Below are 16,762 nucleotides of genomic sequence, written 5' to 3' on the forward strand. Positions count from 1 at the left end.
TATATATATATGTATATATAGACAGTATACATATTTTCACTGCCAATTAATCTGAGAAGAGTTATAGGGATGTTTTTGACCAACCTAAAGCTTAAATTTCTACAAGAAGAGGGATTATTCAGTCAAAACAGTTACAAATTTTCCAAGGAGTAAAGATCCTAGCAATATTGCCCTGGGGTCGGACTAGCCAATGCACAAAAAAATTGCAAAAATTTACGTTAACGCTTCATCTGTCAGGCCTCAGCATAGTAAATGTAAAAGTTCATGGCAGCAGAAGACTGAGTCAGATGACATCAGAAAGTATTTTAGCTCTAAAAACAAACCGATCGCATCTGAACAAAGCACAAGACTTCTGCAGTAACGTCCCTTAAACAAACGAGACCAAAGCGGAGACGTTTCTCCGTGATGCACAACCCTAAGTTTGGTCAAAAAGCAAACGCTGCATGTCAGCACAAACACCTCAGCTGTCGAGCACAGCGCCGTGTAGAGATGATTGGGCACTTTTTGCAGCCAAAGGACCTGAGCACTTGCACTCGATTTGTGGAGAATAAACTCTGTACTAAAGTATCCTAGAGTCAATTGTGATCTGTTAGAAAGTAAGAGTTAGAAGACCAGCACGTCTAAAACAGAACAAATGAATTATAAAAAGAAAAATTGACATGTTGCTGGAGCCCAGGCAAAGTCCAAAAGCCCAAAGTTGAAGTGATAGCAGGTATTCTTCAAGCACCAAAACAAATTTTGCACACCACACTTTTTCTGTTTAGTTTTGTACTCTGTATTCTTTTACTACATGCTTACTTGGACCAGTGTCTGATATAAATGTAAACAAATATCCCAATGAGTAAAACCTTAAAAGCTTCTTAATCTTGACTGCAAATTAATTAAAAACAAACTAGAGAAATTGCATCTGCTGTGAAAATGCAGTGTGAATGCTTATTGTTGAAAAACTTGCTGAAAAACACCTGAAATTAGCTGAAATGAAGGAACAAGCCTAAATTAGCAGAAGAAAGCAGAAAGAACACATATTTGCTGAATTACAGTAGATTTAAATAAGCAGAAATTAGCACAAAAATAGAAAATTAGCAAAAAAAAATGAAATTAGCAACCAAAAAAAAAAAAAGTTGAAAAGTAGCTGAAAAGGCAGGAAGAAGCTTAAACTACCCGAAAGAATTAGAAAGCACTGAAATGGGCTTAAAAAAATGTGGAATTTGTTGAAAAAGCTAAACTTCGCATCGAAAGAGCTAAATAGTAGCTGAAAGAGCAGAAACTAGCAGAAAAAAGGTAAAAGGAGAACAACAAGCTGAAATTAGCATAAAGACATTAGAAGCACAAAAATATTGTAGTTAGCAGAAAGAATCTAAAATGATCCAAAATCAGCTGGGAAAAAAGCTTAAATTAGCTCAAAGTAGCTGAAAAAAAGTTTAAATTTGCACATGGAAACTGAAAGAGGCTGAACCAGAACAAAATGTGAAAGGATCAGTAAAAGGTTGTAAACAGATATTTGAAGGATGTAAAATGAACTCAATTAATTTCCTATTAGGAAACAATGGCAGAAAAGGCTATTTCAAAAAGCTAAAGTTGCACCAATACCAAAAGTCCTAGCAGGATTGTTCTGAAAGAGCTGAATGTTTTGATATGATTCGTTGAAATAGCACAAAAATTATGGAACGAGAAAGATGCTGAAAAACGTACGGAAGAAAAGTGGATCACAATAGTGTGAATGCTTCATAAACATCCACACTATGAAATACAACTGTTTTAAAATGAGACACTCTTAAAAACTCTGAAACAAATGCCCTGCACGACTTTAGTCACTAAAATAGCATATTCAATTCAAACGCAGTGCTGTCTTAAGTTTATAATCTGTCTGTGTGATGCTGATATTAATGTTGTTTAAAGTTTAACATTAATCTCGTTATATCTTTCTTCACTTCCTTGTGATATTGACCCTTCAGTCAGGGAGAGTGACTGGGAGTACAGAAACCAAACGTCTTTAGTGTTGCTAAAACAAAAACAGCGTAGCAGTGTTAAATTTGCTCCTATGTGGGAGAAGCCCAAGTCTATGAGCTTGGAGGAAATATTTGAAGCTTATCAAGAAGAAATTATTCAAATCAGTTATGTAAATGTGATAAACGTGAGCTAAACTTTAAATCTCGTAAACTTTCAGAGGTGTATAAGCTGTTTCGTCTTGAATCGCTGAATAAAAGGTCATTCCCACACTACATGAACATAGTGATACAACTGTTGTCCTGTTCTTATTAGCCTCAGCCGTTTGACGTATGAAGTACTTTGAAATGTGGTCGTCTAAATATTTGAGTGTTTAAAGCTCCAGATTTGTTCTGTGGTCAGCGGGGGTGGGGGTGGGGGGTGCAGTGCAGCAGGTTAAAGTCGGGTTAGAGAGGGGACCTCTGAACGAAGGTCAAACCCCAGGTGCAAATAAAGTCCTGTCATCCCCTCGCACGCCTAATCGCACACACGCGCACACACATGCAGACACACGGGTGGCCCCCTTTGACAGATGTCTCTCTTTAATTTGACAGAAGTATGTCCTGACTCCCTCCCAGCCCCTCCACCGCCCAGAGAAAAGCCTTTCTTCTACACACCGCCCGCCTGTCCCTTCCTCCACGCTCATTACAGAGAACTTTTGTACCGCTTCCTCCTTGTCTCTAACCCGACCTCCTCTACCCCGCCCATGTCTCACCCCACCCCCCTCCCTGTCTGTACATCCCTATTCATCCCAAACCTCTTCATGCCTTTCCTGAACCTCCTTTTCATTCAAACAAATTCACAGATTCTTTCACCCCCTCCCATCCACCCTGTTCTATACGTCCACATAAATATTGCATGCTTAGAGAGAGGCTTTCAGGATGTGGGTTGCAGCTTTAAAAAAAAAATCAACAAACTCATGAACAAGTTAATGTAATAGAAGGTGACGCAAAAAGTTGGTGATTTTTGTTAAGATAATGTGCGCTAAAGTGAGTTTTAGACACGTTGCTTTCAGGCACGGTTTACTACTTGAAAAATTTTTTTTTCTGTACTTTCATTATCAGTTTAAAGTCTTTTATTTACTTCTTATATTTGAGGCGCTTGAGTGCAGGTCCAAAGTTTTAAATGGGCACGTTTTGTCGTCTCTGCTGTGAACTTTTACTCAGATGAAATAACGGATCATTCCAAATCAGCAGCCATTTTTTTCTTCCTTTCTGTAAATGTAGACGACAGACTCTGCAGAAGCTGGCTGCGTTCACAAAGCAGATGGTGTGTGATATGGACTTAGTTGGGTTTGCAGCTCAGAATCTGAGACTCTGCTTTGGCAGGGAACATTTTAACACAACCTGCAAATCACGTGACCACACAAACACATTTGTCAAAGTGGCCAATACAGAAATGTTCCAGTGTGTGTTTGTTTTCTCGTTTGAATGTTTTTTGAGATATTCACTGACCTTGTTGTGTGTATATGTTTGTGTGTGAGAGGACTTAAAGAGCCTGCCTCTCCAGGGTCAGGCTTTATGAGGCTATGATTAGATCCTGCCTCAATTTTGTGGTGAAATATGAAGCAGGCGCTCTTTCTCTCTGCATGTAGCATGCATAAATGTGCCCGCATATGTACTGTATGTACATTCACACAGAACATGTTCATTCATACACAGCAAAAGGAGCTGATTTTAAATAAACTAGTTAAATCCTTGGTGTTAGCTGTACACAACCCTGCACAAACATCCTCTGCTCTCTGACTTATTTTCTTCGTATCTCCTTCTCTCGCGCACACAAACTCTGAACTCCATTCCCGTCCCGCACACGGTGGGGATAAAAATAGAAAAACTGCTCGAGGCTTGGGGGGGGGGCGGGGGGGGGGGGGGCATGGTGGGGGGGGGTTGCGATACACATCACAAACTCCATCAGGAGAGGAGAGATAGAAGCAGAGGAGGAAGAGATAGTGAGAGCACAAAGGCAGAGAGAGGGAGAAGAAACTGGGATCTGTTTTAAATGGAAAATGCAGCAGTAAGCAGTGAAGGGGAATAGTAAACAGTGCTGTTGACCACATAAATATGCAAAATTAGCCTACAAAGTTGCCCTAGTGGATAATTGCCCATCATAGCTTTCCCCCACAGGGAGGTTGTCTGGCAGGCTTCTTATATTCCACATGAAAACACACACAGAACATACACAACAGGCTAAGTGGATCTGATAAGCGTCAACAACACATACAGGATGATGGATAGATGCAAAGATAGTGCACTGTCTACTAACATTACTGACCTACTAAAAGGCTCAACTACTTTATAAAAAAAACAATTACATTCAGATATTTGCAGTATTTATTTATATATTTTTCCGTGGCCTTAAAAAACAAAAACAAAAAAGTGATGTAAGAGCTGAACATGAAGCAGCAACAGCATCACCATTGAGCTGCAGGTCCATCCTGCATGCATAAAAAGTACAGCCTTCTCAGTCAGGGACATACATAAATTCACTTGTCCTCGTCCAAAGGGGACACAGGCTCAATAAAAAGAGAATCAAACAGCTCGTGTCATGTTTACAGCTGTAACCATGACACTACACTATTTACATTTATTGGCTCCACCTGCGTCGAATCATTATCAAACCTACAAACTGTTATTATTTTTTTTTATACACGTATCGATCTCCTGCCGGATCACTTATTGTTAACTGCATGTCTTGTGGCACTTCTGCCTTTTTAATAATTTATAAGTATTCAGCGTGTCGTGAGGAATACAATGGCTGAATCTGTGTGTGTGTGTGTGTGTGTGTGTGTGTGTGTGTGTGTGTTGGAGCTTTGTTTTGGCTTTAATCAAAAAAACAGGGAGCAAAAAACTGCCTAGAGAGCAGCGAAGCATGACAACACACACCTGCTAAGCTGCTTATCACACTTTAATTTCACCTACACTAAGATCTGCGGATGACCAAACAGATGTGTGTGTGTGTGCGCGTGCGCTCATGTGCACAACCACGTACATGCATGCGCGTGTGTAAACAAGTTGTGTCTGAAGTAGCACAAAGATGAAGAGAGCGATAAACCCAAAGAGAGAGGAGATTAAATGGAGAGAGGGAGATATCAACAGGGAAGAACAAAAGAACAGATAAGAGAAACGATATAAAAGGAAACACGGCAGCAGTAAGCGAGGGAGAGATAGAGTGATTGATAAGGAGGGGAAGTTAAAATCTAACCGGGATGGCTTGATGAAAAGGGGGAGGGAGGGCACATGGATGAATGAAGAAATTATCTCAATGTTAATTTTTCACAAAATAAGTTAACCTATATACGCTGTGACTGTCAGAGGACAACGTATGGAAAAGACTGGACAGAACAAAACACTAAATCTGGACTAAAACATTTAAACTATGTTTTCTAATTGAACAAAAGTAGCAACATGTAAAAATTACCATTTAATCTAAGCAATGTGCATACTGGACGTAATGTTCTCCTAGAAGGAGTATTTTACAGCTCTGACAGCAGCCTCTGCTGTAACCCCAGCCCCCATCAGCAACCTCTGACCTTTGACCTTGCACACACACCGTCACCGGCTATCGACACTTTATTTTTAAACTATCAATACAAACTAACAGACATCTCGACGTAGCTTTTACTAAACTGTATGTAAATATGCTTCGAGTCTGCAGCGACAGATCCGTCTGATAAAAGTAAGAAAAATGAATCTCTTGTCGTTTTCCTTCACAGAGCACGTTCTGATTATAAATAAGAAAACCAAAACTGACGAGAGCACTTCCTTTTATTACAAATCTTTGAAACTAACTGATGCAAACAAGTGCTTAAGTTTTCAAAGTAAACAATAGTACAGTATGTCTTTCGTATGGATGAGTGTACCCCTGAGAGAAAACTCTGCACCTCATCCGTGAACTACGATGTGACTTGACTTTGGTTCTGCTGTCAAACTGCTGCTACTGTAGCTCTAGCTCTCCTCGTGTTGTACTCCCTCGTTCTCTCTTTCTGAAACCAAATTAAACAAAAGGCACAGACTCGCAGATAAGGCCATCTGTTCATCTCTCTCTCTCTCTCTCTCTCTCTCTCTCTCTCTCTGTTGCTCAGTCCCTCTGTACTTTTTCTCATTTTCCAGTCTGACAGTCTATTGCTTCTGCTGAAGCAAGCAAGGACGTTTGAGGTAAAAGCATACCTCTTTAGGCTTTCTCTCTGGCTCTGCTGTCTTGTTTGAACTGCTCTATTAGATATACAGTAATCCCATTAGAGATTGATAGGTAGAAGTTGTCACCACACTTTTAATTGCTTGGCTGTCAAACGAATCAGAATAGGAGCGAAGCTACTCGTTTTTAGCGTTTCTTGTGGTACATTGTGTTCCTCTGCTTTCTGCAGTTTAATGTGATCCCACTAACACCACCTCTCACACACCCAAAGTCTTCCTATCCCACGGTGATGCCCTGGATCTGACTATGAAAATGAGTTTGCAAAAAACTTATCACGCAGCTTAGCAGATGGAGCCGAGGAAGGCGTACAGAAAGCGAATGGAGGAAGGAGTGGAGATGGGAAAGATGTGGCGGGGGTGAAACGGTCAAAGGGGTCAACTAATCAAGAGGAAAGGAAATGAGATGAGGGGGTAGAGAAACTGCGGAGGGGGTGGGGGGTGGTAGAAAGTAGGACTGGGGTTGAGAGGAGGACTAGGAAGAGTTACCATAAATGACTGTGAAATGAGACTCTGAGCAGAAAGTGAGTGAGCAAAGCAGAGGGAAAAAATAGCGGGAAAAAAGGGGGGATGGGGGGAGAAAAATGGGATACCATAAAACGAGCAGGTTGGGGGTGGTGTGGAGAACATTCAGTAATATCCTACTGGTGCAAGGAAACTGGAAGATGTGAGGGGAGGAGCTGAACACGGAACAGAAGGGGTTTAAGGGGGAAAAACGGGATATAATGGAATGAGGGGACGGATTTTGAGGGCTGAAGGGGAAGGAAAGGGAAAGATTGAAAAGCATGTGATGGGGAAAGAAAAGGACAATGGGTAGAAGGATGAAAGAGAATGAAGCATTTTTCTAAGTCATTTCTAAATCCTATCAAGGAAGGCAACAGAGAGGAGGGAGGGGAGCACAGAACAGAGGAGGACAATAAATAAAGAGAGGTAGAACGTGACAGAAGACCCAAGCCGAGGATACAGTGAAGTGGTTGTTCAAGCTAAGGAGAACAGTATTAGACGTTAACCTTCACAAACGATATCAAACTTAAACTCGTGTACCAAAATGATTACCAAGGTTTTAATAGAAACAACTACACAACGATGATCTGTAAAACCTGCAAGCAAGAGATATTAACAACTTTAAGACACCCACCGCGGTTATCGTGTACGAAAACTGTATTGAATGGTATGTATTGAAAACGGAGTACAAAAATATGTTTTTTATCAATTTTTTCTTTGTTCTTGGGTACCTTTTAGGACTTTTGTCTCTACCTAGACATATATAATGCTAGATAAACCTCAAAGAAACTGAAAAACAAAAATGCATGTGGTTTTTTTTACAGACTAAGCTTAAGGAAACACCAGCACATAATAAGCAAACTCTGGTTTGAGTACAAGTCTTACAGCAATGAAGGCTATTTATGAGACAGATCTGGTTGGCAGGCCACAGACTGATGAAGTCTTCCGGATGGAAGACGAAATGTTTCTCCCTCAAAGAAACTGGTCCAGATGACATGATTTAACCTTTTTTGTTAGTACAAATCTTACTCTAGAGAGACCATTTTTGTAGCATCCTCCCTTAAAGTATTTCCCGTGCTTTCAGATTTTTTTATTTTAAGTTTATTTAGAGATTTGGCAAAAATCTTCAGTTACGGAAGTATCATGAGCGTGAGAGGATGAAGAACGCAGCGGATGGTTATAAGAACAAACCAATGAACAAAAGGCAGCAGGGTGGAAAACAAGGAAAGGTAAATAAGCCAGCAAAGAGGTTATTTAAATGCAGAGAGGTCAGGCTTCTTAGCATTCCCTAATTGGATTAATGTCATAATAAACGCACAGCTTGTATGTGTGAGCTTTAGTGTGCAAGTACAAAAGCTTTTCCGAGCTACGTGGAGCAGCGTGCATCATTGCTCCATGTATGTACACGAGGATATGTGCTCATATGTGTCAGAACAGTTCCCTTCCCCCAGCGCCCTTTCTTCAGGCTCTCCTTCAACAATATTCTCACAGAGATCTTATCAACGCTCCAGCTTGCAGAGAAGGTGCAGGAACCGAAAGTCCGATCACTCGCAAGGCAACGTGGAGAAAATGAAACGGAGAGACATTCAACGATGCCAGGGTCACACTACGTTATAACGGCTGGGAAAAAAAGTGACTTCTACTAAACGTTACGCATTTTCACGTTGGCTGTGGCTTCACTTAACAGATACTGTAAAAATCCTGCTGCAGAAATCAGGTCAGAGAGAGAGAGAGAAAAGAAAAGAGGAAAGACAGAAAGGTAAAGCCTCCCCTCTTCATAATGAACGGTGTCCTACTCCTGCACAGTCGTAGCTCACAATCCCTCACTAGAGAGACTGGAGGGAGCCTGGGCTGAGACAAAGGGGAACGGTCACATTAATTACACACACTCTCTAGACGGGAGCTATCACCGGAGGCTAACGGAGGGAACGGCAGGGAGATGGAGTGACAGAGAAATGGAGATGATAATGCTCATGGAGTCCCCTGTATGTCTCCAGTGAGAGGGAGTGTTTGTCCTTAGCAGCAAGACGCCTGCCGGCTGCTGAGTTATGTCACAATGTTACTAATGGGAACACGCAGATGTGTGTATTTGTATATGCGTGTAGCTGGCTGTGTGTTTGTGCGTCGGTGAGAGGGGGTGGGCTGTGCGATATGAACGCACATGCAAGATTTTGTGCATTGTTGCGTAAGCGTGGTGTGTGCAGTGTCTTGTGGGGATGTGTGTGTTTACGAGTGTTTGTTTGATTTTTTTGCGCACGTACCCCCGGTAGCGTTTTCTGCTCGTGGAGAGCGCTCTGGGCTTTCAGGGCCGACTCTCGCGCGCAGTACGTCAGAAACGCACATCCTGTCAGAGAGAAAGAGGCAGACAAAGAGGAAGAAAAGAACAAGAGAATGATGTTAGAGGAGGTCGGCTACTGGGCTAGAAATTTGTTATTTTCTCTGTTTATTTCTTTTCTTCATTGACCCCCTACAACCACACACATCATTCCAACACTTTACATGTTTCTTTTACTGTTTCCTTTTCTAATTACCCATTTCTCAGTCTGACTTCTCCCTTGGAAGATTGTGCAGGATAATTAAAAATGTAGATCATCATGCACTAAAGAGTAACTATACTGGATAGGAGCAGAGGAGGACACTCCACGGCACGAGTCGGAACACATGACAGCACCACAGGCGTGTGTGTGTGGGGCCATGCCAGCTTCCTGCCCTATCCAAACCACTACGCATGCCTCACGATCACTCCAAACACACGCCCGCTGCTCTCCTATGTGCTGTACCTGCTCCTGAGTGTGAGGGAGGGGTGGGGAGAGGAGCTTGCTGGCCAGAGCTGTTTACTACACCTGTCACCAGCACTGAGACAACAAGATTAGCAGCATGTTAGTATCTGTTCACACGGACCAGTGCAGATTCAGATTACAGACGTTAATTCACGCCAGCTGTAAATCTGCCTAATTCATCATGAATCAACATAAAACCTGGAAATGATTAAAGGTATTTACAGATATTTAGGACTCACACAAAAAAAGTGCATGACAAATACACACACACACACACACACACACACACAGAGAGACGTGCATCTTCCGGTGCATCTCATTGCTTTTAAGAGGGGCTTACTGTGGCTGTAGGGGATTCTCTAAACAACAAATTATTTCCCTTGTCTCACCCAGGCTTACAGGCCCATTACTCTGATTGGAGCACACAGTCTAATCTGGTTCATGTAACACCAAGGACCCCGGTTAACTGCACATGTGTCAGAGAGAGGGTTTGATCCTGAGCTTATTACCTTTTTTTAAAGCTTTCTAATTATTAATATTAATAAGAGGCTCTTAGGATGACACGTCATATATTATTGAGGCCTGCTTTACAACTGTTTTAGGTATTTTTCAGTGGAGTGTCGCAATTATGTTTAAAAATTTCAATTGGTTTTTAAATATGTATTGCGTGAAGTTTTGCCACCTCCACGTTATTAAAGCCTTTTCATTCAGCGTACGTGCCCTAGCAGTTTGCTCGCCTGGCTTCGTGATCTTACACCGCAGTGCTAACAGGCGGCGAAGGCGAGAGGCGCCGTGGTAGTTTCCATGGCTACATCTGACAGTCAGCGCAGAAAAACCCTCCTGTCTATCTGCTGCGCTGTCACACATCTATCTGTCTGTCTCTCCAGAACTTCTCGTTTCTTTTCCAGCATCCGTTTCAGTTCTAGGTGGGGGTGAGACCTACCTTTGTGCATCCCCGTGTATTTATCCTTAATCACGGTTAGCTCGTAGATCTTGCCAAACTGCTCGAAAATGGGTTTGAGGTCCTTCTCCTCCAGGTTCCGGGGGATCTGGCCCACGAACAACTTGATGGCGTCGGCCTCCTTCATTGGGACAAAGTGGAGGAGATGGCTGCGAGGGCTGAGAGGCGAACGGATCAGAACCAGGTTATCCCTGGAGAGGAACAGCTGTTGGTGGACAGGACCTGCACAGCCCGAATGGAAAACACGAAAAAGTTAACACCATTCATCAATATTTCAAGTAATACAATTCAGTCATAGCCTTCAATGAATTCACAATAAAATTAAAAATAATTCATACACGTGAATGTAATATATATATATATATATATATATATATATGTATATATATATATATATATATATATATATACATCCCAGTCGGTGACAAAGAGCTCCAGTAGCTTCTGAGGGAAACAATTATGCAAATGTCAATTAGTCAATCATAATGGCTATTTTCTCCAATTAAAACACTATATCTAAAAATAAATAAATAAAATATCAGGGAGGTAGAATCACCTTTTAGTGGACGGGTGGTGTTTGGGATCCCTGAGGACAAGAAAAGAGAAGAAACAACCTCAGTTGGTGTAAATGGAGCAGCTTCTTTGTTTAGGCAGCTGTAGGTTACACAGCATATGACATGGGGGGGCTCCTATGCTCTTTGTCCGCTCCCCTCTCAATGTACACACACACACACGCGCACACGCACGCAAACAAACGCATGCATTTAGGCCAGAACAAAACAATAGAATTATAAGGTTTACACACTTTAGCGCTCTTACCCTGAATAAATGCTGCCTGGATGCGGAAACAGAAGAAGGATGCTGGTCCCCGCTGTTGTCCTCACCGTCCCGTCCGCCAGCCTTCCCTCTCTGGATGCTCTCCGCTCTTTGTGCCAGCCCTGCTCCCTCCTCCTCCTCCTCCTCCTCTTCCTCCTCGGTGCACACTACAACAGGCTCGACCGTGTTTTTACACACACACACAAATTAAAGCCCGAGTGTGTTCACAGTTCTGGCAGGTGACACTGCTTATCACTATCACCAGCCTCTCAGAGTTTTAAAAAATAAATAAATAAATCCAGCATGGACGGAGCTAGCTAGTTCATCGAAGCTACGAGTTTATTTTAACTAGCTGTTTTTTATGTTTACTTTTTGTTTGTCCCGCTTGTTTTAACTCGACTGCTGGTTACAGCCTCCTCCAAGTCTTGTATGAGTTGTCCCCACCATAAAATGGGCCATTTTTTTCTATCTATTCTGCGTTTTATTATTTTATTATTTTTAGTGTCTCGCGCGTTCGGCGGTTATCTGTCCCTTCGCTCTTCTGTCGCCCTCCTCCCACCTCCATGCGCGGTGCTTGCCAGATGGGGAAAAAATGACGAAATGTCGTACAGTCTCCTTAAAACGACCGTATTGTTTTTTTATCATCATCAAAAACTACCGTTTGTTCCAAGTGTGGCTGCTCTTTCTCGGTCAACGGGGAGAAGAGGTGTGTGTTCACCGAACATGCTCACGGGAGAGGAGGGGTCTGTGTGTTCTGGCCAGCACACTGTCTGGCAGGTCGTGTAAATATAAATACGAAAACTATCGTACACCTGGCAACACTGGAGCGGTTGCCGGCTCGTGACGTAGCTTTAAGGGACCGTCAGTAAATGTGTTCAGCGCGCTCACACGAAAAATACGTTTAGGAATACGCAGTAGCCTTTAAAGTCCCTCTAGCTACATCCATGTGCTTGTGAGCAATGTGCTCGCCTAAGTAGGATGTTTTGAAGCATTTTGAAAATGCTTAAACCTCCCAGAAGTGCGGGTGTAAACTTTTCACACGTCGCCTAAGCTGCAGCGCGGCGTGCGCAGCCGCCTATTGTTCTCGCCGCGAGCTCCTCTATCCTTGGTGCTGAAAAACGCCGGCTTCTTCTTTAACGCTAAGCCGAGGCGCGTTCTCGACGACGTGCACGCCGTCACGACTACTACAGCCCAGCTCAGCCCGAGCCCAAAAATCACGCTCCCACACGCACGGAGCGAAATGTGTGACTGAGTGTGAAGAGAGAGACACCTCGGGGGTGGAGTTGGCCTCCTTTACGCGCTGCTCTGTGCAAAAGCTGCAGACTTTGAGCTGCTATGTTCAAACTAATGCAAACATCCTAACAGCACGTTCGATTTTCTTCAGATGAAGAAAACGAACCCAGTGAACCCGCACGAGTCTCACGCAGAAAGGGTTCACGCGGTTCATGGTAATGTATTGCAAAAGGTCACCATCTGCCGCGACCTTGACTCGTGCCCCGAGCTAGCACCCTTCACCATATAGCTGCACCCCTTCAGCCTTTCACGCACGCATCAGTTAAAAAACGGGGGTGAGGGGTGTTCAAACAGCTTCTTATTGAGCTTTTTGAAGGAAAACCTGAAGCTGGCAAAACACAACATGCAACATTTCACGTTGGGATGAAGCATTTGAATTTTAGGAGAAATTTAGGATAATTTTGAACATTATGGCAACCCATCTTTAAAAAGCATCAAGGTTCGGCTCTGAGCCCCTTCTTGTTGGACCGACTAACAGATGAGGTCAGGCAGGAATCCCCTTGGACTATGATGTTTGCAGATGCCATTGTGATCTGTGGTGAGAACAGGTGGAAGAGAACTTGGAGAGGTGGAGGTATACACTTGAAAGAAGAACGTAAACTGTAGTGTACGTGTGTGAATGAGAGGGAGGCCGGTGGAACAGTGAGGCTACAGGACTTCAACTTGGGGTCCACTGTCCAGGAATGTGGGCAGTGGTAAAGAGGTGAAATAAAGAGAAAAGTTTCAAGAGTGATTTGTGACAAATTGCTGTCAGCAAATGTCTACGGAAAAGTTTGCAAGACAGTGGCGAGACCAGCAATGTTGTATGGTCTGGAGACGGTGGCATTGACAAAAAGGCAGGAGAAAGAACTGGAAGTGGCAGAAATGAAGATGTTGAGGTTCTCCTTATAAGATTAGGAATGAGATCATCAGAGGTACAGCACAGATGGAACAACTGGCAGATAAAGTTAGAGAGGCCAGACTGAGATGGTTTGGACATGTCCAGAGGAGGGACAGTGGGTATATTGGTAGAAGGATGTTAGAAAAGCATCTGCCAGGAAAAAGACAAAGAGGAAGCCCAAAGAGAAGGTTTTGGATTTATTGTAGCTGTTCAACGAGGTCTTCTTGGTGATAAATGGAGACTTATCCAACCAGGATGCTCAAAGCGCTTTACAACACAATCTGTGCCATCGTTTATTTCTAGTTTGCCCTGTGTTCCTGTGTTCCTGTGTCATTTCTCATTTCATCCCCAGTCCGCCCCCCTCATCTGTCCCCACTCAGTAATCACCCTGGGTGTTTGGTGGTGTCTGTCATTTTGTTAGTTCCTTGTCCGTGCATCATGCCTTCTAAGCCGTTCATGTTTGGTTCTCCATGTCTTCCCAGGTTTTTCATTCCTGTGAGTATTTTGCTGCCACGCCCGCCTTTATTTTCTGTTGTTTGTACATAAATTAATGTGTTAGTTTCACCCTGGAGCCTCTCAGCATTTTTGTCTGCCCCCTGGGTTCAACTCCTCACTAAACATGATACCATCAAACTCAAGTTTATCCTTCTTTCTTTAAAAAGTCGTTCCGTTCGTTCATACGTTTGATTTGCTCAGCATGTTCCACGGTGAATAACATCATGAGATTAACTTATCATTCAGTTCGGTTTTTATTTATGCAATGTGCCGACATTTTCAAAACTGGAGTTGTACATTTTTTATGTTTTATAAACTGATTTCAGGATAATTATTTATTTAAAAAAAAAGTCTTGAATAATAGCAATTTCTCATGTATTTTCAGGCTTTTGCCACCAGATACAAATCTACTTGCTGATACTTTTAAACGTTGACAACCATAACAAGTCTCGTTAAAACCTGCCTTATATTCTTTTACCTAATAATTACTACTTGACCAAAAACTAGATAGGGCTTATACAAACTTATATAAACTGGTAAAAATAATGCAGGTTTAAATCATGTTTGAACCAGACTGAGCAGAATTTACAAACACTGGGTTTGTTTGATGCCTTTTGTGATATTTACTGAGCTCCATCTTCTACTGTTTATCTGAAGTCGGGTCGTGGAGACAGCTGGTCCAGGAGAGAAACCCACACATCCCCCTCATCAGCTTATGATCTAAACCTCATGACTGTAGGTGAGGGTTGGAATGTAGACAAACCAGTAAATCAAGTGCTTTGCCTTTCGACTCAACTTTTTTTTTTCACCACGACCGACCGAAGCAACGCCCTCATTACAGCCCTTTAATGCATCTGCTGCTCCATTCCATCACTCGTGAACAAGACGTTCAGACACTTGAGCTCCTCCATTTGAGCCGTCAGCCTCCCTCAGAGCTTTTCTCAACCTGTCGCAGCTGCAGCCACTCCACTCATCAGCCTCAGTCCTTCAGTCCTCAACCCTTCACCGGTTGAGCATCATTGCTCTCATGACACATTTGGTTCTCCTCCGTGTCTTCAAGCGACTTTAAATTATTCTGTCATGCCAGCTTAAAAAAATAAAATAAAATTGCCACAAAGTTAAATCAGGTCCTCTGGACGGTTTCTTTATTTCTTGAAACGTTTCATCTTCATCCAAAGGACTTCATCAGTCCGAGGAGCCACAACAAACTCAGTCCCACAAGCAGCACACTCACATAGTGGACCAACCAGTTTGATGATGATAACATGATTTCTAGAGTCCACCCACTCCCCTGTCAACTCCTCTGAGGCAGCCATGGCCTGGTTGGTCCACTATGTGAGCGTGCTGCTTGTGGGACTGAGTTTGTTGTGGCTCCTCAGACTGATGAAGTCCTTTGGATGAAAGACAAAACATTACAACAACAAAAATAAATCATCCAGAGGACCTGACTTAACTGTTGGATTTTTCTACCTGGATTATTGAGCATGAATTTTGATGTTTTATTCTTGTGATTTCCTCAAATGCATCTGGATACTGGGTTCGATCACAACCGTGACACAGAATGAGAAAACCTTTAGCTATCGGGTTTCTTTCTTTCAGTGATGCCGACACTCTGCGTTTCAAATCATCTCGTAACAACTTAAATAAAATGAGTCTGTTTAGTTTTTCATTTAATTTATTTAAACTTTTTTCTACTGAGTTTCTTGGGCAAAACACTAACACTGGGAAATGTAGACTATCCCCCCCCCCCCCCCCCCCCCAAGGCCATTGTTTGTTCAGCTGATAATAAGACCATCTTTGCAGTTAATATTTTACCAGCAGACTTTTTACTAAAACAAATAAGTCTTCTGGTCATTTACGTCTCGATGGTGCCATCGTTTGGACACAAGCGGCAACTTATTCACAAAAACAAAGGCCACGCGTCAGCTCTTTACTTTACTTGATTTTATTCAAAAAGAAGCTCCAAAAGAATAATTTCTCACACGGTTTTCTGTTTTTACAGGATAAACATATCGGTATATATCGATAATAACAATCTCAGAACATCTTGAGGAGGCAAATAAAGTCCTACAGCTCCTCAAAACAAAGAAATAAATTACACTTTCTTCAGATCATAGATAAATAGCTATCGTATTATGTGTACATATATGAATGTCTTTTATACTACATGGGATGGAGACGAGGATGTCACAATCACACAGCTGTACACACACCAACACACACACACACACACACACACACATCGATAGTTAATACATGACTACGACACTTCTGATTATTCCACTCAGTTGTAAAACTTCAGCACTAATGTTCAAAGAAGTTACAGACATTAAAACATATCTGACACAAATGTACAGGTTCCTCGTGGACCGGGCGAAGGAACGTGTCCCGTTTGGGAGGTGCGAATATGAAACAGTACTTCAACACACAAAGAAAGTTTGCATCTACGCAGCAACATTTCGGTCAAAGCTCGACTGCGTGCGGTCCGTGTGGCGGATGGAGTCGTTACGGGACAGAAAGCAGTCGGTCGGTCGGACGTCGGTCGACTCGACCAGGGGTCTGCAACTTTTACGATCCAAACGGCCGTTTCTGCTCGCTCAACAAAACGTGTCCGGAGCCGCAAAACACGCCAGGACTGAAGTTATCAACCGGGGCAGTGGGGGCGACGTTGTAAAACTAAAAATATACAATAATTTTGAGCATTTATTGATATTTTTACACTTTAGGACAAAAGAAAAACACATTCTTGTAAAGAAGGAAAAATATACAGTTCGATAAAAAGAAATGATAAAATGAACTATGCAGGCTTATGCAAGTCCTCTTTTATTTGTGGACAAACATCCCACTTTAATGTAAC

The 16,762-nt window shown here is 42.5% G+C and overlaps 1 protein-coding gene across 2 annotated transcripts in view; it reads right to left on the reverse strand.

Moving 5' to 3' along the window:
• LOC119409394 (CUGBP Elav-like family member 3) overlaps positions 1-11,284 on the reverse strand; it is a 24,644-nt gene extending 13,360 nt beyond the window's left edge. Inside the window, exons 1-4 of one of the 2 annotated variants that reach the window (XM_037676276.1) lie at positions 11,241-11,284; positions 10,978-11,007; positions 10,404-10,643; positions 8,942-9,024 (exon numbers count right to left, since the gene is read on the reverse strand). In XM_037676276.1, coding sequence (XP_037532204.1) covers positions 8,942-9,024; positions 10,404-10,548 — 228 coding nt within the window. In that variant the 5' untranslated portion in view covers positions 10,549-10,643; positions 10,978-11,007; positions 11,241-11,284. Of the gene's footprint in view, positions 1-8,941; positions 9,025-10,403; positions 10,644-10,977; positions 11,008-11,240 lie in introns of those variants that run through there. The other variant, XM_037676275.1, reaches the window with a different exon arrangement.
• Between the last annotated feature and the right edge of the window lie 5,478 nt (positions 11,285-16,762).

Source organism: Nematolebias whitei, chromosome 5, assembly GCF_014905685.2.
Source record: "Nematolebias whitei isolate Nwh7 chromosome 5, NemWhi1, whole genome shotgun sequence".
Taxonomy (NCBI): Eukaryota; Metazoa; Chordata; class Actinopteri; order Cyprinodontiformes; family Rivulidae; genus Nematolebias; species Nematolebias whitei.